Source organism: Diplotaxodon limnothrissa, linkage group LG1, assembly GCF_057381915.1.
Source record: "Diplotaxodon limnothrissa isolate DT_005_m linkage group LG1, D_limnothrissa_male_GT1.1, whole genome shotgun sequence".
NCBI classification, from domain to species: domain Eukaryota; kingdom Metazoa; phylum Chordata; class Actinopteri; order Cichliformes; family Cichlidae; genus Diplotaxodon; species Diplotaxodon limnothrissa.
This window is the reverse complement of record NC_140596.1, coordinates 19239455-19261187: the sequence shown is the minus strand read 5'-3', so window position 1 is coordinate 19261187 and position 21733 is coordinate 19239455. Positions and strand designations below refer to the sequence as shown.

At 40.1% G+C, this 21733-nt stretch overlaps 1 protein-coding gene across 2 annotated transcripts in view; it reads left to right on the top strand.

Moving 5' to 3' along the window:
* nedd4a (NEDD4 E3 ubiquitin protein ligase a) overlaps nucleotides 1–15843 on the top strand; it is a 42151-nt gene extending 26308 nt beyond the window's left edge. For both annotated transcript variants that reach the window (XM_085373982.1, XM_085373904.1), the window contains 19 exons: nucleotides 1564–1725; nucleotides 1889–1972; nucleotides 3088–3207; nucleotides 3382–3648; nucleotides 3852–3929; nucleotides 6139–6193; nucleotides 6289–6347; nucleotides 6421–6486; nucleotides 6859–7088; nucleotides 8347–8468; nucleotides 10184–10254; nucleotides 10355–10450; nucleotides 10550–10623; nucleotides 10712–10772; nucleotides 10868–10927; nucleotides 11023–11130; nucleotides 11247–11343; nucleotides 11492–11564; nucleotides 13087–15843. In XM_085373982.1, the coding sequence (XP_085230108.1) occupies nucleotides 1564–1725; nucleotides 1889–1972; nucleotides 3088–3207; nucleotides 3382–3648; nucleotides 3852–3929; nucleotides 6139–6193; nucleotides 6289–6347; nucleotides 6421–6486; nucleotides 6859–7088; nucleotides 8347–8468; nucleotides 10184–10254; nucleotides 10355–10450; nucleotides 10550–10623; nucleotides 10712–10772; nucleotides 10868–10927; nucleotides 11023–11130; nucleotides 11247–11343; nucleotides 11492–11564; nucleotides 13087–13189 (1986 nt within the window). In that variant the 3' untranslated portion in view covers nucleotides 13190–15843. The remainder of the gene's footprint in view (nucleotides 1–1563; nucleotides 1726–1888; nucleotides 1973–3087; nucleotides 3208–3381; nucleotides 3649–3851; nucleotides 3930–6138; nucleotides 6194–6288; nucleotides 6348–6420; nucleotides 6487–6858; nucleotides 7089–8346; nucleotides 8469–10183; nucleotides 10255–10354; nucleotides 10451–10549; nucleotides 10624–10711; nucleotides 10773–10867; nucleotides 10928–11022; nucleotides 11131–11246; nucleotides 11344–11491; nucleotides 11565–13086) is intronic.
* Nucleotides 15844–21733: the final 5890 nt, after the last annotated feature.

Sequence of the window (21733 nt, the reverse complement as noted above, 5' to 3'; positions counted from 1 at the left end):
AATATTGCTGATGCTGCCTTCTCAGTGATGTTCTGCTTGGAAATATATTTAGTACATAAATGTAATCTTAGGCTCCTTTTGCCTTCAGAGCTGCCTTAATTTCTTTATTGTAAAGATTTAACAAGGTGCTGGAAGGATTCCTCTGAGATTTTAGTCCATGTCGACATGATAGCATCACACAGTTGCTGTGCATCTATGATGTGAATCTCTCGTTCCACCACATCCCAAAGATGCTCAATTGGATTGAGATGCGATGTGCTGAAGGCCATGTTATGACAGTGAACTTTCTGTCAGGTTCAAGAAACCCTTACTGAGATGATTTGAGTTTTTGGAGGATGGATACACCGTGGTCATAAAGGAATGGACATGGTGAGCAGCAATAGTTAGGGAAACTGTGGGGTTTAAATGGTGCTCATTTAGTTCCCAAGGGGCCCAAAGGTTTGTAAGAAAGCATCACCCACACCACCTCCAGTATTATATGAGGCAGAATGGATTCATGCTTTCATGTTGATGCCAAATTGTGACCCTGTGATGTGAATGTCGCAGCAGAAATCAAGAGTCTCTGGAGCAGGCAACATTTTCCCAATTTTCTATTGTCCAATCTGGTGAGCCTGTGTGAACTGTAGCCTCAGTTTCCTGTTCTTAGTTGACAGGAATGGCATCCGGTGGGGTTTACGGCTGCTGTCGCCCATCTGCTTTGAGGTTTGGAGCAGTTGTTTTGCATTCAGAGATGGTCTTCTCTTAAAATCCTAGTACATCAGCAGTTTCTCAAATATTAAGACCAGCCCGTCTAGCCCCAACAAGCATGCTGCATTCATAGTCAGTGAATTCACCTTTCCTCCCCATTCTGATGCTCAGATTGAACTCAGATGGACACTGTGCATTTTCAAAATCAGTGCAGGACATGATCTTAATTAATCCTTTTTAATAGTGATACAAACTGTTGCAGTGTTGCAAAGACATGCAATGGTACAATTAAGCTCAACTTTGACCTATGGAGGAAAATGGCAACAAAGGGCATTGCTCACATGAGCAGGGCTAATCCAAAACAATATCAGTAGAAAGTTCAACAAGAATAAAACACAGGGCATCTGGAAAGAACCATGAGGCACCTGAGAAGGATGCAGGATGTGGGTACCAGGAAAAACAAGAGAAGACTGTAAATACACAGGTGTGATTGAACACAGGTGAAACTGATGGGGGTGGAGCAAAGGGAGTCGGTGGAGAAAAGGACAAAGACAGGAAGTACTGATTAAGTAGCTCTTAAAAAAGATTATAGAGCCCAATTCATTTGATTTTTATGTATATATTAAGTTAATTCTACCATGTGCAGGCTTACAGGCTTGTAAAAAAAAAAAGGTTAACTGCACAGGGATGTTTTTAAAACCTGCTTTAAGGTTTATCAGTTTTAACACAGCCTAAGCAAAGCAGACGTCATGCGTCGGGCTCGTCTTCTCAATCCGCTGTATATTTAAACAAAGAAGTTCAGATCTTTGTCATACTACCTCTGACAGCCCTGCACTGCTGTTGCTTCATTGGAGTCTCCTCTCTGTCATCATGTAGAGCTGGGAGATCATTACAGAGGATGATTCCACCCAGTACCACAGTAGCAACCAGCTCAGATCACCTTCACCCCGCACCCCAGTGGAGTTCCACTCACTGTGCGATGAAATGAGGAGCGTTAACATCGCTGCCGCAGCTGGCGAGCAGCGCCCCTCCCAGATCGTGAGTTATGTTCTGTGTCGCTTGAGGTTTGACTTACTGAAAGCAGAGGGGGGGAGTAGGCTCGTAATCATATAAATGTGAGCTGAGAGTGGGAGAGTGGTGGAAAATTTATGCACATTAATGGCCAAGTGGTCATCAGAGTCATCCTTCCGCTCTCCTGCAGGATCACACCAGTAATTCAAGGCATTCCAGTCGCAGAGGAAGTGCCCAGACCTCAACAGGAGAGGAACATCCTGCTAATCCTGTGGTGAGTGTTTCGCTCTCTGTTGAAGTCCCCAAAATGTTCTTACATCTGAATGCTTCAGTCTTTATGAGTTCACTTTTCAATCATCTTAGACTGTCACAGTTCCTGTGGAGGGACATTTAAGGAATACAGCATTGCTAACTGCGTTATAGATTTCTATGTGGAATATTGCGTTTGCTAGAGTTTGTCTGTTTGCTAGATTCACAATTAATAATCTGTATCACGATTATTCCCACAGGTTAGTCATTTGACCACTTATACTATTTTTGTGCATACAAAAAACTTGTCACTCCAGATCAAATCTGAAATGCCTTCTCATGAATCGCTGCATCTTGTTTTCACTCTTTTGCTGAAAGCTCTGATTGCTGATTTGTGTCTGTTGCTGTTGGTCCAGGTGTTGTTGTTTTTAGTCCACCGTGCTGTCTTTTATAGAAATTATTACCAGTCATGCTTTTGATTTGTTCATGTGCATTAGAAAGTTTAGAATTCGAGTTTCTATATTTTATTTTGAAAGTTCAGTCCTTTGTAATCAGCCCATCTTATCTTCCCTTAGTGTCACAAGCCTGAGTCACACAGGCCTAGAGAGCAGTCAGCAATCCCTGCCAGTCATGATTGATTTAGTAAATATGTTTATTGAGTTATCTTTTTCCTGTTTGTGTCAGACTTTCTAGTTTCATTACTAGTGAGCAGTTGGTGAGTGTTTGCATATGTTTGGCATCTTCCATACAAATTTTGGACTACTCCAGTAATCTGCTAGCAACCAAATCAATCACAAGAGGGTTTCTGACCCAGCACTACTAGTCCCTGACCTCTGTGTGAGGTAGCTGTCACAACAGTCCTGTTATTCAGCCAGTGAGTCTCTCATCCTGTGATGGGCCTCATCAATGTGGCATCTTGGACTGCAGTTGGTGGCCATAGGCTCTTCAGCCTCTGAGCTTGGAGTAATAAGGCTCCACACGAAGTAGTCAGACCACAACGGAACCTGGCCAACAAACTGGACAGGATACATTAATAATAATGACTGTCTGTATGATTATGGTGGAAATTATATCATATGCCAAATTATTGTCCTTGAATTATCGTCTTGAGAATGTATTTACTTATTTTTAATTTGACAGCTGCTTCCAACCTCAACTGGGTTACCTCCAGGCTGGGAGGAAAAGCGAGATAGTAAAGGAAGACGCTACTTTATCAACCACAACAACCGAACCACTACATGGACACGACCTCTCGTGCAGGTACTTCAGCATTCATATCTTTTTATTCACATTCTGCATAGAAACCTTTGTTAAACCCCGGGTTTTTTTTTTTTATTAGATTAAAGCTCTAAAATAGCACTGTTCTGTCAATTTTCCCCTTCAGTGTGTCTGTTCTCGATTTAGAATCTCACTGGAGTCTTTTTATTTGTACAGAGAACTTCAGAGGCAGCACCAGCACCATCAGCACCGTCAGCAGCAGCAGCAGCAGCAGCAGCAGCAGCAGCGGCACAGAGTAGTGCAGGCTTATCACAAAGCCCTACACCATCCCAACCATCAGCAGCAACAGAGGAGTCTCCTCAGCACACTCCAAGCCCCGAGGCCACGCGAGAATCTGGCTTCCTGCCGCTCGGTTGGGAAGTTCGCAGTGCACCCAATGGAAGGCCGTTTTTCATCGACCACAATACCAAGACAACTACCTGGGTGAGAAGATAGCAGCCAAAGGCTTTGAATGCACCTGTGTGTCCAATTCAGAAAAACTAGACTGGGTTTCAGTTATTTAGTTGACTTTTTTTCTAATCTGTGCCACAAAGAAAGTGAATTTCCAAGCTGTAACTCACCACCATCTCTTGTGTGAGGATTTCCTCTCTGACTGAAACACACCCTGCTTGTTTTTCTCTGAACAGGAAGACCCCAGGATAAGGATTCCTGTACAAATGAGGAGGAGATCCTCGCTTGATCCTTCCGATCTTGGCCCTCTGCCGGTAAGTTCAGTAACAAGATGCAACACAGGCATCAACTTTTGAGGATTACCTATCAGGGGAAAAAGCCTGCTAGCCAAAACATTAAGACCACCATGCGTAGTGAAGTCCAGTCCACTTGCGCCACCAACGCATCTTTAAATCTTCAAAATAGGGGACTGAGACATTGGCAAAGGAAACTTTTAAAGTCCAGTGTTTTTCAAGGTTGCTGAGTCTCTCAGCATATCCCATAGTTTCCTTATCAGATTTGAGGTCAAGTCAACACTTTGTTCTGGAAATATTGAATGAAGAGGTCATATTTTGAAATTGTCATGTGACAGTTGCAGTTTTCCTGCTTAAACAGGCCACTGCGGGCCACATACACAGTGGGCTGTGTGGTCTAAAGAAATTCTTATTGAATTTTTTCTCAACATATGGCTATTTATAGGAAAAAGTATGTTGTGGAAAAAATTATACATTCAGAATGGGATGTTTAATACAAGTAAAATTTAATTAAAAAAATTAAATGAGAAAAATAATCCCTAAAGACATTATAATATCTAAGGTAAAAGAATTTAAACACATGACCATTTCACAATACTTCCATAGAAATGTACATGTGTTAATCACTTAAAGCATGTGACAAAATGTGTTACATTAGCCATGCAGTGCATAAAATCAGACTCTCATTTCATTTTTAAAATAAATGTTTTGTTTTCTGAAACGATGAAAGAGCAGATTTCTTTTTAACTACCCAGAGCGCCAATCTGCATCCATCAGCTGCGTGCTTCACATACCTCTCCCAGTTAATACAAAGGTGCAAGAGAAAATAAGTGATTCATCAGATAAGATAAGATAAGATAAGATAGAACTTTATTAATCCCTCGGGTGGGTTCCTCTGGGAAATTCGACTTCCAAAAAAAGCACAGCAACGACCGAAGTTACAGTTACAGAACTGTTATATATATATATACACACACACACACACACACACACACACATATATAAATACAGAGACAAATATAAATAAAATATACAAACGGCCCATCTTCTTTCATTGTTCCGTGGCTCATCTTCATCCCACTGTAGGCTTTTTATATCAGTGGACAACACAGTAAGCTGTGACGCACTTTCTTTCTCTCGCAGCCCAAATTGAGGTTTTCATCAATTTCTACTACATTCGCTCTTCTGTAGGATCAGATCGCATGGATCCACCTTCCTCCCCTTATGCACAGCAGTTAACTTTGTGCACACTTGACCCTTCACCATTTATCCTCTTAGACCACTGTTGTCAGCATCCGTCAGTTACCCGTCTATGAAAACATTTTGTGTCCAGCTCATTGGCTGCCCGTTTGCTTGCTGCCACTCCTTGGCATTTCCCAAATTTAACAAGATTATCAGTGTTATTTACTCCACCTGTCCACCTGCCAGTGTTTAAGGTTTTTTTTCTCTTCAAGTTTTAGCAAAAAGCACAGGTGGGACACTGCATCGCTACATTCTCAGAATATATTGTCCCAACTGTCCTTAACCATCTCAGTTGACATAAAGGTGATTCTTTTCTTCCACTTTTGTAAAAAGGCATCTCCTTTAGGCCTTTAGCGAGAAAATCGTCCTCTTCTTTATAAAGATGTTACTTCACCCATTGTTTAAGACCTGGTGGGTCAAGTTTATCCCAGGTCTTTGTTATAGTTTTAGGTAAGAAATATTTTTGCAAAAATGACTTTTTAACAACAACAACACCCTCTTTAATTGCTCCAAGGTACAGTACCATGACATCTACTGAAATTTCATAACCTGGCATCTTAGAGCTACACCTATATTCTCCTGAAATACTTGAATTTTACTTAATTTCCAAAATATGTGGGAGTTGTTATGACCACACTGTCTCCAGGATTGCTTGCTTTTAACATAAGGTGTAACAAAAATCAGATGTTTAGTCATTTCCTTGAGCTAGTTGATGTCTCATCAGCTGTTTCTATGTTTATTTCGTTTCCCTGTTTTGTTTGAATGTAATTGGTATCATTGCGTTTCCGTTTCCTTGATATAATTTAGAGATAATTGTCCCGTTAATCTGTTTATGTGCTTCAAACTATCCATCACTGCATTTCCTTTTTGAGACTAATGGTGGTTTTACTGTTGTGGCTGAACACTGTATGTGGTGCCCTGATTGGTTTGCTGATGTGATATTTAATCTGCCTGATTAATATAGATTTGATATTTTCTTCATTTCTAGCCTGGCTGGGAGGAGAGGGTCCACAGTGATGGCAGGGTCTTCTACATAGATCACAGTGCGTATGATGTGTTTAAGTCGAAAACATCTTTGATTAGTACATTAATCTGTTTTCTTGTTAATATATGCTTTTTGATATATTTTATTTCATAGACACAAAGAACACACAATGGGAAGATCCCAGATTGCAGAACGCTGCTATAACTGGACCAGTGAGTATGACTTTGAAAGTTGTTGTTGCTGTTGCTGTTGCTGTTGCTGACCTCCATCCTTTGGTGATTACAGGCAGTGCCTTACTCTAGAGACTACAAACAGAAGTATGACTACTTCAAGAAGAAGCTGAAGAAACCGGTGAGCATCCTCAAAAGCTCTTACTGATTGTAGAGATCGACCTGACACACTGTGATATTTTATACTTAGAAGTGTTTATTGAAGTGACACACATGTATGTTTCGGCACCCAGCTCCTCGACTTTCCAGTTGGTTGTCAGCACACACACTTCCCTCTGCTCTCCAGCTTTACTGTTTATAAAAGGCAGAAGCCTCATTAGACAGATCCCCACCACCTATCTCTCCAGCCTTCCTTGGCATTGCCCCCTTGACCACTTTTCCCCTGCAGCTGACCCAGGGATACCACCTCCGCCACACTGATTTTCAACATAACTTCTTAAAGGTAACCGAAAACTCACCACTGTGCTTTTGTTTTGTTTTTTTTTAAATGTAGGCGGACATCCCAAACCGCTTTGAGATGAAGCTGAAACGAAATGCAGTGCTGGAGGACTCATACCGACGCATCCTCTCGGTCAAGAGGCCAGACCTGTTGAAGGCACGACTGTGGGTGGAGTTTGATGGAGAAAAAGGACTGGACTACGGTGGCGTGGCCAGGGAGTGGTTCTTCCTCATGTCCAAAGAGATGTTCAACCCGTACTACGGGCTATTCGAGTATTCCGCCACGTGAGTCTTTATTTTTGTATTCAGTTGTTGTTACTTGTAGTTTTCCCACTTTTGGAAATTTTTAAGCAATTATATGTTGCACGAGTGATGTGCATCCTCTACACTGACAGCTAAAATGTGGACAAAAAGATGTCAGTGCTTGTATTTACTTCAAATCCAGGACTTCTGTACAGTTCCCGAGATCGATATATTAAATCACTGCTAATTTCAATGTGTCTCTGTGAGGTAACGATGTTTGGGATGATGTATTTTTGTTTAAGGGGGCATATTTAGAGGTCATTATGCTTTATTAACCTTCATTTTCACTGTAAATAGGAACTGGTTGAGTCCTGTAGCAGCATGAGTGAGTCAGGGGGAGTATGACAGATAAGAGGCTGACAGGAAGCTAGTGGGATAAGTGTAAAAAGGGGGGGCTGATGCATTCAAGGGAAAAGGAGAGGAAGAGGCTAATTTTAAAGCGGTGGGGAGATGTACTACGAATTTTGAGCAATGCGTAAACCTGGGGGTTTATGCAAAAAGCAGCCACAGGCATGGGAGTCTTCAGCCACTCCCAGATACACAAAATGACACAGAGCACGTTCACACCAGGGAACAACAGAGAAACACAGGGAGAAAAAAAAATAGAGCTGACACACACACACAGAGGAATGAGGAAGAGGTGCTGCAGACATTTACACACAAAAGGCAATCGAAACTCTCTTTGGCTGTGAAAATGTGGGCTGAAAAAAGTTTCAATCAAAATCTCCAACCCTGGTGATACGAAGCACATCAAATAACTGTGGTATATGTTACAGCAAAGGCCTGGACCAGCTCTCTAAGGGCATTTTCACAGCTGTAGATCATTTATCCTGGCTTGAATCAGCTGATGATTTTGCACAAGCTTTTCCCTGTGATTTGGCTTCTTTTCACGCAGAAAAATCCAGGTGAACCAAAATGTGTCACTACAAACCATGTGAGAATGTTCAGTCCGGCTATCTGGGCTAGGATCCACAAAAGTAGTAATTGTTCCTACTAACATTTGGTGCTGCGGCTTGTTGACCTGTGGGAAGATTGGTGGTTCAATGCCGTTTTCCACGACCTTTGGCAAGATACTGAACCTAAAGTTGTGAGAGTGTGAACATCAGGTTAAAAAATGCTATTGTATGAATGAATGACACTTGTAGACAGAAAGCTCTGAGTGTTCAAATTGAGTAGAAAATGCTATGCAAGTACTACTGCATTTACTAAAGACACTTTCCTGATCTGCCTTATGTTTTAGGGACAACTACACACTTCAGATTAACCCCAACTCAGGTTTATGCAACGAGGACCACCTGACCTACTTCAAGTTCATCGGTCGCGTGGCAGGCATGGCTGTGTTTCACGGCAAACTCCTCGATGGTGAGTGTCACATGGCTGCTGAAAATGGTCAGATATTTTAAGAGTTCTTCATGTAGCAGCAGGAAGTATTTTTATCTGAAGAAAGTGAAAAAATTACCTCACTGTCTTTCTTTGTGTGTTGTTGTCTGCGCTTTATTGTTTGCATTTTGGTAACTTTTCTGGGTGTTTGTGCATGGTTCTGGGTAGGAGTCCCTCCATTTGAGGCTGCTGGCTTTCTCAAGTTGTTTTTACCTCTAGCTGTAAAAGGCTGATGGGGTATTGTCGTCACCATACAATGGTCAATGGTCAACTTTATTGTCCCTGACGGGAAATTGATTCGCAGTATGTCAAAACGAACAACAAACATACAACCAACACATCACGTACACTCATTAAAAAAATACTATAATATAATATAAGCCTGATAAAACAACCTAGATTTTCCATCGAAAAAAGTGCAATGTGCAATGGCAACAACACTTACAATTTAGTGTTGTTAATTAAGATAATAGCACTAGGTACAAACGACAATTTGTGTCACTTTGTCTTCACTGCAGTCATTTTATAACGACGACCTGATGGAAGCAGTTGAAAATCGTTAAAGAGAGGATGATCTGAACACAACAGGACAGAAGTTGCCTTCCTCAGCACCTGCCTGTTATAAAAGTCCACAAGCTGGACCTGAGACCTCCCTGAAATCTTGCCCGCCACTTTAACCAGATTGTTAAGTCTGGTCTTATTATCCATGGACATACTACCGTACCAAGCAATGATACAGAAAGTTAAAACAGATTCAATAAAACTTTTATAAAAGAGAGTCATCATTTCAGATGAAACCTTAAAACCTCTCAACCTCCTTAAAAAGTACATTCTTTGTTGGGCCTTTTTCACTGTAGCAGCAAGATGTGACTCAAAGGACAGGGTCTTATCAAGAACAACCCCCAAGTACTTGTAATTATCCACCATTTCAATGGCTGCACCATTTACCACTGTAAGCGCAGGATGAGGGGATGACTTCCTGAAATCAATACTAGACAGGTGGTTGGCGTGGACACCCGTGGCCTTGAAAATCCCATGTCGCCTTGAAAATCCCATGTCGCCTTGTTCTCAAGATAACTTGAGATGGGATTTTCAAATTCGTCAGATAGGGACATCTACTAAAATCTCAGACGAGTTCAAATCTCGGTGACCACGATGTCGAGGTTTCTCAGATCTTCAGGGTCACGTCTCAACTTTTCTGAAAATCACCTAGGATTTTCACCAGGATTTTTTACCGTAGGTTCATCTTCAGGTTGAGAGGTCACACTGGTGCCACAAGTTTTTTATAATTTGAGAAAGCCAACAGAGGGGACACTCGAAACAGATGACACAGTGCACTCCAGAGTGGTCAGCTTTGCCAAAAAGCAAAGAATAAAAGAAAAAAGCTCTTTGTAACATATACATACTTGACTTTCAGCTCGGTGGTAGAGTCTGTCCTCACTGCTCTCCTGTGCTCTGTTTCACCCACATTAACTCTCACTAACACTATGCGTAACAGAGAGAGTAAAAGTAACAAGAGGAAGAGGAGCAGGAAAACACACTTACAATCAGCTGACTATAGTTAGCACGTGTGTTTGGAAATGTAAATGGAAGAGGGAGGCATGTTTGGCTTGATGGGAGCTGCTCTTGTTGCACCTTTTTAAAAACGTCACCAGTAAATATCTTTGTAAGTGTTTGCGTATTTGTTTACTTCACAGCTTTCTTCATTCGGCCCTTCTACAAGATGATGCTGGGGAAGCCAATCACCCTCCAGGACATGGAGTCTGTTGTGAGTATGACTGTAGTAATTATTGCATTGGTGTGATTCGGGATCTTGGATGTCATGTAGATCATTTTCAATTAAATGTCTTCTTTTCTTTTCTTTTCAGGACGGTGAATATTTCAACTCCCTGAAGTGGATTTTGGAGCACGACCCAACAGACTTGGACATGAGGTTCACTATAGATGAAGAGCTGTTTGGACAGGTCTGCTGAACGTCCTTGTTTTTAATTTTAATTTAATTTGTGACGCGGCTTTGTGTCTCTCTGACTGATGCTTCATTTCTTACACCACCACCTGTTCAGACTCACCAGCATGACCTGAAACCCGATGGCTCAGAGATTGTCGTCACCAATGAAAACAAGGATGAATACATCCAGTAAGAAAAATGCTTTTACTTTGTTTTGTTTTTCTCAGTGTGTGTGTAAATGCAGTTTGATGCTGACATGCCGTTTTGTGATTAACAGCCTGGTGATTCAGTGGAGGTTTGTGAACAGAATACAGAAGCAGATGACTGCCTTCAAGGAGGTAAACAGTGGTTTTGTTTTTTTAAACTTGCTAAACACGGTACGGGTATTAAAGACACACAAAGGAATAAAAGTCTGGTATACTTTGTGTTTTAGGGCTTCTTTGAGTTGGTACCGCAAGATCTGATCAAGATCTTTGATGAGAATGAGCTCGAGGTGAGTTTTTAGCTGATCCAACTAGCAAAAAAACCCCAAAATTGTTTCTCAGGGATGGAAAATGTTCAGTGTATCTGCTTTGTTTTCCTCCACAGCTGCTCATGTGTGGTCTTGGAGATGTGGACGTGAACGACTGGAGAGCGAACACAAAGTATAAGAACGGCTACTGCTCCAACCACATGGTTATCCTGTGGTTTTGGAAGGTGAGACAAGTTTCCATACCTGTGGCTAATAATCTGCAGCTGGGGCAGGGACGTCTGTGCAGAAAAGCTTCATTGATATGTATTTTTTTCATGCTTTTTGTTTTGTTTTATTACAGGCGGTGCTGCTGATGGATGCAGAAAAGCGAATCCGGCTCTTACAGTTTGTGACGGGAACATCCAGGGTCCCGATGAATGGCTTTGCTGAACTCTATGGTGAGATTAGAATTATTCCCTCTCTAAATGAACGGGGTTTTTTTTAAACTATTTGCCCTTGGGTTGATTTCTTTGTTTCTTGCAAATTAATTCCACTTGAACTCATGTTTGTTGTTGTCATCTGATTTTTAATGGTTTTATTTACCAGGCTCTAATGGACCGCAGCTCTTCACCATCGAGCTTTGGGGAACACGTGAAAAACTTCCCAGGGCCCACACATGGTAAGCATTTCACTGTGCTTTGCTCTTTTTTTTATTTTATTTCCTTCTTCTTCTTCTGTTTTTTTCTCCCTTTTATATTGGACACAGTTGTTTTTAACAAAGGATCATTTCAGATTTTATTGAAGGTTTTTGCCAACTTTTAAAAAGGATAAAAGCACATTTGTTTCTTCCTCTGCTCTTCTTGCGTTGGATCTTGCAGTGAAGCTTGTAGTATTAGCACAGTTGAGTTTAGCCATTTCAGCTTTGTTATATTTTTTACTGTTACCTTACAAGAATTACGTGATAGGTGGGAATCCCTAAAACAATTAATCATACTCCAGAAAAACACCTTCACCAATCACCGGCCCATCAATCTCCCCTGTAAAATTGGAAAGATACATGGAAAATCACACAAACAGCAGGGATCCACAAACCCAAAAAGACTGGATTTACTCAGATTTTCCCATGAGCCTCTCCCCAGGAAACTCATTCAACACAAATCCTGCACGAAGGCCCGGAGTTGTAACAGCACATATTCTAATAGTTGGTGTTCCTAACACATTACCTAGTCCATATAAGTATAGATATCAACATTATTTGGGGGGTTCCCCCCCCCCCACTGAGATCTGATGTGTTTTCAATAAACACTGTGCCTTACAGAACATTTATAGAAAATGGCATTTTATCCATTTATTTATTTATAAATAATAATAATAAGTAAATCCTTTCTCATAGATTTATTTTCTGGCTTCTCTTTGCAACCAGAGTCTCATCGCCCTACTGGCCTTTAGAAAGAGTGCCAGTTTAAAGCATTAGCATCACTTTGCTTTGCCCATGTTTTGTGTTGAAATTGAGCAGCTTGTTGAAAAGAGACTGGTATCAATCATCTATGTACCCACTGTAATGTGGCTGTTTAGTGAGGTGCTGTTATAAGCAAGCTTGTGTTGAAGTCAGACATGACACTCTAAGGTGTAGCCCATAGACCTGTTTGTCCACACATTTGGAACAACGCCTCCTGGTGACACTACAGAGCTACAACATGTAGATGACTGTCTGCAGAGATGTGTGAGCAGTGAGATTGTACCTGGGTTTCTGAAGAGCGGTGTACCCTGGATAACTGTCCTTTACTACTCTAATAATGACCACATTTTATAACTTCATGTTCTATTCAGCATGACCAGAAACTATTGATTAAGGCTGCAAAGTCATCAGGAAAGTGCTAGAAGTCGCAGAGCAGGAGAGCTGAAGGCAGTTTTTTCATAAACTTCTGCACAACCAGAAATCTTCATGCAGTCAGACGAGTCTTAGAAAGAATGCAGATTTAAGCACTGGCTTCACTTCCCAGACCAGAAACTTCATCCATGTTTTGTGCTGCTTTCAAACTGCCTACTGTATCTCATAGTGCAGACTTGTGGAAGCCCACTAGTGGCGCATTACTGTCATTCTTAGTTTCACTGGCACATCACAGTGTTTACGCTCCTGCGTGTTCCCTTTTTGCCACTGCTTAAATTTTAACTCTTGTCTGTTCTTTTGCTTCTTAAAGCTTTAATCGGCTGGACCTTCCTCCGTACGAGTCCTTTGAGGAACTGAGGGAGAAGCTTAACATCGCTATAGAGAATGCACAAGGCTTCGACGGGGTGGATTAGTGCATACGTGGGAAATGAGCTGAACTGACATTGCTGTCATTGTAGTAAAGCAAAGCTGCGTGATGCCCCTGGGAAAAAATACAAAAATAACAACAACAAAAAAGCTGTGTATCAGACTCAGGTTTTAACCTGCCGGCTGTGAAGATGGAGAGCAACAAGACTCACATGAGTCCTCTGTCGGGGCCCAGCTGAAGAAAAGACATGAAATCTGGAGTGATGGAGGTGTTTTTACGTCACCCTGCGTGTTGTAAAGTTTACAAATCAGGTTATCCTAGTATTTAATTCTCTGATGCAAGTCGCTCAAAGGTGTATTCACTCTTATTTGTTCTGCGAAAATGCTCATATATTTAAATAACTTGATTCTGTGAAGCGATAAGAGTATCTGAATGTGAATAACAGCTGTACAGTTTATGATAAAAACCTACATTTTAAAAATGGACGTTTGATTTAGTTTTACTCACTTTTTGCCCAGCCACATGCATAAAGACAGATGTGTACACACATCCTTTCAGTCAGATTGTCCTCTCTTAATAACATCAGTGTTTGAAACTGTAAATACATAAACAAGTCTTTCCACTGCATCTTTAGACATGAATGGATGTAACCACTCTTTTTTTTGTTTTGGGGTTTTTTGGGGGGGGGTTTGTTAATGAAACCACTGTTTGCACCTCAGGTTATTTAATTTGGCCATTTAAAAAAGGGTAGTTGTACCAAATGTGAAACTGAGGAACTGATCAGAGATGGCAGGGGAAGAGCAGGATTATGTGATGGACCGATTTGTGGAATCAAAAGCTGCAAGAAAATCTGCATCAGAAGAAAGGTGAAAGTTCAGAGGAAAAAAAATCCTGGCCGAGTTCTAGAAACAAGAAAGCTCATCTGTTTGTACATTACACACTGCCTTAGTTATTAATAATAGTAGTAGGTGTTTAATGTTAGTAAGTCATTTCCACTTCATCAGGCCCCATTTTCTCTATAAAAACATGTGAATGAATAGTCTGAATTACGCCTGAGGTGCACACAAAACTCATTCTTTCTTTGTAGTAAACCGGAGCTCACGGCTTTTGTGCGTGCTTGTTTATACAGTCGTGTTCAGCTCATTTTGGGTCTTATGTTGTCACTTTATTACATGCAGGTCCTTCATGCTCGGTGTAAAAACTATTGCGCTCTAGCAAAGGCAAGAATTTAATGCTTAAAAAAAAAAAAAGCCATGCTCGCCACTTAATTTGTCTCCATTGCTGTTAAACACTAACTGGGTGTTTCTGTTCAACAGTTTAAAATGTCCTTAAACAACAAAAAAGATTAAACTTTTTTTTTCATTTAGTTTCTTTTTATTTATTTTTTTACTTTTTTTCCATTCCAGTTTTTTTTGAAGCACTGATGCAGTGTCCCAAATATATATATGTATAGACCTCAGAAGCATTTCTAGCAGAAAATGTGCAGGTTACGTAGGAATGTGAGCAACTGCCGTCAGTCAGTTTGGTGAATCATTGTGGTCGTGATGTGTAAAAACCCGGACCAGTAACAGACTAAATACGCTCTTGTCTGTGTGCAGATTTGGAGAAGTGACTGTCTGCAGTGTTGGACTGTGCTGATGTACTATGCAAATGTGACTGCATTTGTTTAAACTGCCACTTGGGAGTTGCTCGGTGTTGTCGAACAGGTCTCGATGCATCTCTACAGTCAGTATCTGTTCTTGTTCGTTCGATAGCTCCTCGAGCTCAAGTTCAACACTGACTGTTTATAAAGCAGAAGAATAAATAAATGTACATTAACGTTAGAGCTCCTTAGCTTTGCATAAACGTTAGCAGACAGACTGACTTATACAGTTTTAATACGGCGTGTTAGATTTTATGCTTTGATTTTTGTCAGTGAATGACATTTTATTGTCTTCTACTCATCAAGGGTGTCTAATTGCAGCAAAGTGCTCTATTTTTAAGAGTGCAATTTACAAAAACATATATATATATTGTTGGTTGTTAAAATGTGTACAGATTGTTCTTTTCAAAATTAATTACTTGTAGTACCTTTTGTATGCAGTTACTTTGTGAGAAAGTAACTGTGCTTAAGCCGTACTTTGAACTTTTTCTGAACGGTAAGACACGTGTTTACATAACTGCCGTGTTTACAGGTCGGTGATGAAAGGAAAGAAAGTTGTGGGCTGGTTTTTGTCTCTGACGACAGTTTTATATACCTATTCTTTTATAAAGTGAAGCACTTTGTTAATATTGATGAGTCTTACTTCTGAAATCTTTGCCAATCTGTCGCCTGCATAAATCTCTCTTTAAAATCATGATCCGATGCTTTAAGCGCACATCTCTTCAGATGTTTACATGTGAGCATTGCTGAGAGCATTTTTTTTGCAGAGAAAAGCACATTCTCTCCTTTCAATGGTATTTAAATACCAATGCCTTTTATTTGTCATGTGTCATTGAATTCGCTGGTCTATGAAATGAATAGACATCCTGTTGCCTACTGAAGACTAATTAATACGTACTTCATTTCGGATATATCAAACTTTGTTATTATAACACCTGTAAGTGCATTAAATCATCGATGGTGTATGTAAAACATTTTAAAGGGCAGAACAAACTGTAGCTGTTAAATCCCAATGTGATGGCCTATAACACAGAATATAAATGTATTGGAAAAATAAAGACATGTAAAAACACTTATCCAGTCTCTCCTTCTTCTTCCTTTTTATTATTACCTTATTTTGCTGTCCTTCTGATAGGGAGCCAGTAAGTTTTGAAAGATTCTTGAGATTCAAAATCAGACAAGTTTTAGTAGCAACTATTTTTTTTTTTTTTAAAAGAGTACCAAATTTGTGGACCTCCACCTCTACAGATCCACAAAAGTGGCCAGGTCACACTAAATGCAAACTTAAGTATCCAAGTTTATTACCCTTTGAAAGTTGTTTTTTCCCCTCATGTTATATCTGTTAGAGGATTGATATATTTAGAATAGGCTCACAAAGTCTTTTGTTAAGTCTAATGCTACATTATGCATAACACAAGCATTTTGAAATAAGTCAGCTTAGTTCAGTTAGCTTCAAAAGTTTGTAACCATGAAAAAGAGGATCAGAGGGAGCATCTAACTTTGACCTTGGCATGGCTCATACAAAAGGAATTCCCTTTTGTAAAGCATTATAATCATTTAAGTGAGGCTCAAATAGTGATTGGTACAAAATAAGTGATACTTCACATGGAAGAAAATGCTAGAGAAGTGAAGTTGAGTAAGGTAAGTGGTCCTAACATTGATCCCTGTGGGGCCCCACATTTGACAGCCACTAAGTGCTATCCCCTGACACCATGTTCTAGGCTGCCTAAAAGAAGTCTAGAGTATAAATTCAGTTCAATTTAATTTATATAGCGCCATATCACAACAACAGGTGCTTTATATTGTAAGGTAAAGACCCTATAATAATAATACAAAGAAAACAGAGAAGACCCCCAAAAGTCATATGACCCCCCTTTGAGTAAGTACTTTGGCGACAGTGGGAAGGAAAAAATCCCTTTTAACAGGAAGAAACCTCCAGAAGAACCAGGCTCAGACAGGGGAAGCTATCTGCCCCAACTGGTTGGGGGGTGAGGGGAGGAAGACAGGACAAAGACATGCTGTGGGAGAGAGCCAGAGCTTAATAGTAACTAATGATTAAATGCAGAGTGGTGTATAAACACATAGTAATTAAATGCTTTCAATAAGTCATGGAAAATTCCTGTCTCACATTCACTGTTATCAATAACATGATTGATTTATTTCAGAGATGAAGAGGTTACATACAAGTGGTTCTTTGTAGCAGTGTAAATATGTCTAAATTGGAAGTTACTGATTAATGTTAACTACAGGCCTTACAACAGAATGACAGTCCAGCCTCTTTATTGCCTTTTCTTCACAGCAGGGGATTAGTGTGTCATATTTACAGTGCAGATTGGTTGGCAAACTGAAGAAAAAAATCTAACTATGATGATAACTGAGGCCATATGTAACATGTCTGAAATGTAACAGCCTGGGCTTGAAACCACCCAGGGCCCTATACTGCACGTCTTCCCCTGACAACCGTGCTACATTTAAAGTCACTTAAATTACCTTTCTTCCACATTCTGATCCTCAGATTAAACTTCAGCAGCTTTGGCATTTATTGTGTTTTTCACTAATAGAGTAATTTTTGCTTTGCTTTTTTAAAATTTTTATCATGTCACTTGTTTGTGTGAGTTTTACTGTTTAGTACTTGGGTTCTTAACTGGAGAGCATGCTGGGTTAAATGTGCTCTGTAAATAAAAGTAACTTGACTATTGTGTGGAAATAAAAATCGCTTGTCTAAATCTGATTTAACCCCGTGATCTATAGTGATCCAGCATGTTCTTACATGCCTGTGGTTGTAGTACTGACTTGTTCCAGCTGGGGGAGATGAAACACAATCAGATTTCCTGAACATAGCAGCTGGGGCATCACCAAATTGCTATGTTTTTATTAATATTATTTTATTTAACAGATTAATTGTAAGGGACAAGTGCAGAAAAACACTGACAGTTGAAAAAAGCAGGCAGATGTCTGCACGTGTGGATACAACCAAAGCATGTCGGCAAAATCACATGGTACTGTTTAAATGTGTGTCCTATAATAGGAAACAAGAGAGCAGTAACATCCATACTTTGAAGTGAACACAAATTGTAGTTAGTCAGTGGTATACCTGCAAGTCTGGACTCATTTTAACCCAGACTTTTGTAAGAGATACTTTTAACATCTTAAATCTGCTTTAAGCATAGAGAGCTCAGTGAGCTTTTAAGTGCATATGAAGTGTTTAATTCATCCGTTTTCTTCTGGCTGATCTGAGGTTATGTTACAAAATATGAAAAACTACATTTATGAACAAATTGGTGTTGTTTCAGCTCACACCGGCTGTTGTTTTTTTTTAATCTCTCTCTTTGAGTTCTGCTTCTTCATTTCCAGCTGTGATTCATTTTAAGCTACATTTCACTGTATAACAGCCCTATTATTGTTGGGGGGAGGGCTCATTTCATGTGAACTGTTTCTGGTGAAGAAGAGTAGCGTGTGGAGAGGACTCATCTACATCTCTCTTGCTGGAGCCTTTTGTGTGATTCAGCTGAAGAGCCAAAGTCCTAATTTCTCCACAACCCCCCATCAGGGCAGTAAAAAAAAGAAAGGCCTCACCCTCCACGGAGGTCAGTGGAAAGGTTACACACGATTCAGGCCGGCCTTTTGGACACTTCAGGGGTCAGTGGGGATGGGCATGGGTGGTAGCAGATAAAGCCCTCAGCCAATGATGGTAGATTTTGGGGAAAGCTGGCTCCCCTTCACCCACACCCTTACCAACATTCATAACCCAGTAATGACTTTTACTTCATTGATCTGGCCGCAGAGCTTAAACATCACTCCACCCACCAAACTGCAGCATATTGGCAGGTGCTGAAACTAAATTCTTTATTGATCCTCACTGACCATGAATGAGGTCAGACCCTCACTTTCCCATGTTATGTAAGAGACGTGCCCACCACTTAAACTGAGAATGTGGCCAGTTATTGGATTATGGTACAAGTACAGCAAGGGGAAACCTCACCAGTCATGTATGTGTATGTAAACTTAGAGTAACACACAGATGTTTGTTTGGGTTTTTTTTGACCGTCTTTAATAGAAGAGCTGATAATCAATTTTATGGTTGGGTAATAACCTTTCTATGAAAATATATGGAACAAAAACATCTAATTGTGTCACACACACAATACTGCAATTATAAATATTACACAGGAGCTATGCCAAACCCTGTACACTGAAGAAACGTGATCATGCATCGTTAAAATTGTGTTGCTGTGGTTGTGGAGAATGCTGTGGTCCTCTTGTTGAGCAGTTTTGGGTGGATATCACTGAACAACTGATATGGATCAATATGGATCAAATCTTGTTCAGAAATATGATAGTAGGGTTGGGGTTTTTTTGTAATTTTGCCTCTGTGCACCACAGTGGATTTCAAATCAATCCACCAATCAATATGTGATTGAACTGCAAACTTTCAGCTTTATTTAAAGGGGATGAACTTAAGTATTGCATTAACTCTTCAGGGAAGACAGTGTTTCCTCAATATTTCAAAGAACAATAAGCAGATTTTTTATTGTAGTTTTAAATATGAGGTGTAAACAGATGCTGACAAGATGCTAAATTCACAACATCTAAAGGAGTGAAGAACAAAACAAGGAGTTTGATGTATAAAAAGACTTAAATCAACAATAAAAATGTATGAATGTGAATTCAGAGGGTTTACAGCAAGGTGCAAACCCCTGGATGAACCCAAGGACAAGAAGGCCAGGTTAGACTTTGCTAGAAACAAGGTTCTTTCCCCCTTTTTTTCCAAATTCTTTGGACAAATGAAAGCAGGATAAATGATTAAAGGTTAAACATTACACCAGAATAAAGGGAAGAAAAAAGTATGGAGAAGCAAAGGAACAGCTCATGTTCATGTTATGGCATGGCTGACAGTTGAATGGGTCACTGGGGTTTATACATTATGTGACTGGTGACAGAAGTACCAGGACTTGTGAGGTGTGCAGGGCAATACTCTCTTGCCTAGAAGGAAATGAGCAAAGAAAGGAGGCAAAGATATGGGATATTCTTCAAAGGCCAAATTAGTCACCTGATCTCAACCCAAGAGAGCATGCTTTAAGTTATTAAATACAAGACTGAAGGCAGAGACCCACAGATTGGTTCTTTCTTGGTCTCAGACTGTAGTCAGTGTCTCCTTCTCAATAAAAAATCCTGATGTACTGATAAACCCAACCAGTTACAGAGGAGTTCTGTTTTCATTTTTCCCCTTCTTCCTTTTCAGTTTTCAGATCACAGCTGGCCTGTAGCCCTGCTGCTTTATAGAGATTCACAAAGGGAGGAAGGGAAGGAGCATGTGGAGGTGGGGGGTTTGATCTCTCCCCACAATAAGTGATGGACATCGGATCAATATGGACATTGACACAGCAGCTGTCCTGCTCCTATCGGTGCTTTGTCATAGTTGCAGAGCTCAGGTTTAAAGGACAAACTCATTTCCATTAACATTATTTTTTCAGTCTGAAAAGTCTGGCCTCTGATACTGAGGGATCTGTTCCCATCAATATGACTGGAGTTTGTTGATAAGGGTGGAGCGAGTGATGTTGGTGTTGCTCTGCTGGGCAGTATCATGGGTGCTGGGCTGATACTACACAGAAAATGACTGTGAATCATCTAACCATGACGTTATTGATACAAATCGTGCAGTATTAAAGGGCCAAAGAAGACAATTCAGCTTTTATTAGAGCAGAGCAACAATATGTGCAAATTCAGCTTGAAGATTAATCACTGACTTTGAAAACTTATCAAATAAGACATCAGTATTTTAGTTATGTGTACTCATTCGTCCTGGAGCTTCTGCACCTCCACTAACAGCTTTCCACAGCAGATGAAGGCTTCTCAGTTATCATGTTACTGTGTTTTACTAAATAGTCTATAAAACACATTAAACACTATTTATGGTCACCAGCTGATCTCTCTCTAAACTATAATGCTGCAAATGGTTGATGTTGTGTGTACGGAGAAGGCTAGTCAGATAATAAAGAGTTATTTAATGCTTTTTTATTTATTTTTTTAAAGTAGTTGTACCTTATCATTTACATTACGGTGCCATAGAAGCGTTAAACAGATAATCCTAGCTTCAGACACAAAGTCAGCTAAGTTTCTATATGCCATCATCACTGCACTAAAACATTTCTCTGTTTCTAACAGATTTCTCTGTTTGAATACAGATATTTACACATCACGATAAGGACATTACCGCAGAAAACTTTACCTGTCATCATGCTTTGTTTTTGAAAATCTGCCACATGCAAAAGCATGTTTTTTGTTTTTCCTTCAAGAACTGAACTTTGACCTCACAGAATTATATTATCCCAGTAGAGCACATTGGTCTCAGTTTGCGGGCTTTACTGGGGCTTCCAGATTTTCTAAAAGTAGAACGGGAGACAGTGGCTTCAGCGTTCAGTCCCTCTCCTGTGAAACCAGCTCCCAGTTTGGATTTGGGAGACAGACAGCCTCTCTACTTTTAATATTAGAAATACAGAGTCAGGTGACTCTGAACCCTATGTTAGTGTTTTTGTGTTATTTTTAAAACCTTTTTTATATTCTTTTCTGTCCATTTTCATGGCAACTTTCATGATCTGCCTGTATGTTTTCCTATTACAAAAGTCCAACTTAATTTGGGCTTGCCTGAGACACAGCCGACTGGGAACCACATCTTTTGCCACACTCTGTGTTGGATTCCTTCCATTGTTTTTAGCTGGCAGCGCTCATGTTTTGACCATGATTCCTTTTGATCACTCAGGTGCAACAGCTTGTTAAAGATGGCAAACACTATAACTCAGGGATATCATATTAATTTTACATTGTGAACCACATTAAGCTCACTTTGATCTTATGTGAACAGGACCAGTGCAACTTTCTGAACTTTCTGAAACTTTCTAATTGAGTTTAATCACACATTTAATCTCTGAGATATTTCAATATATAAAG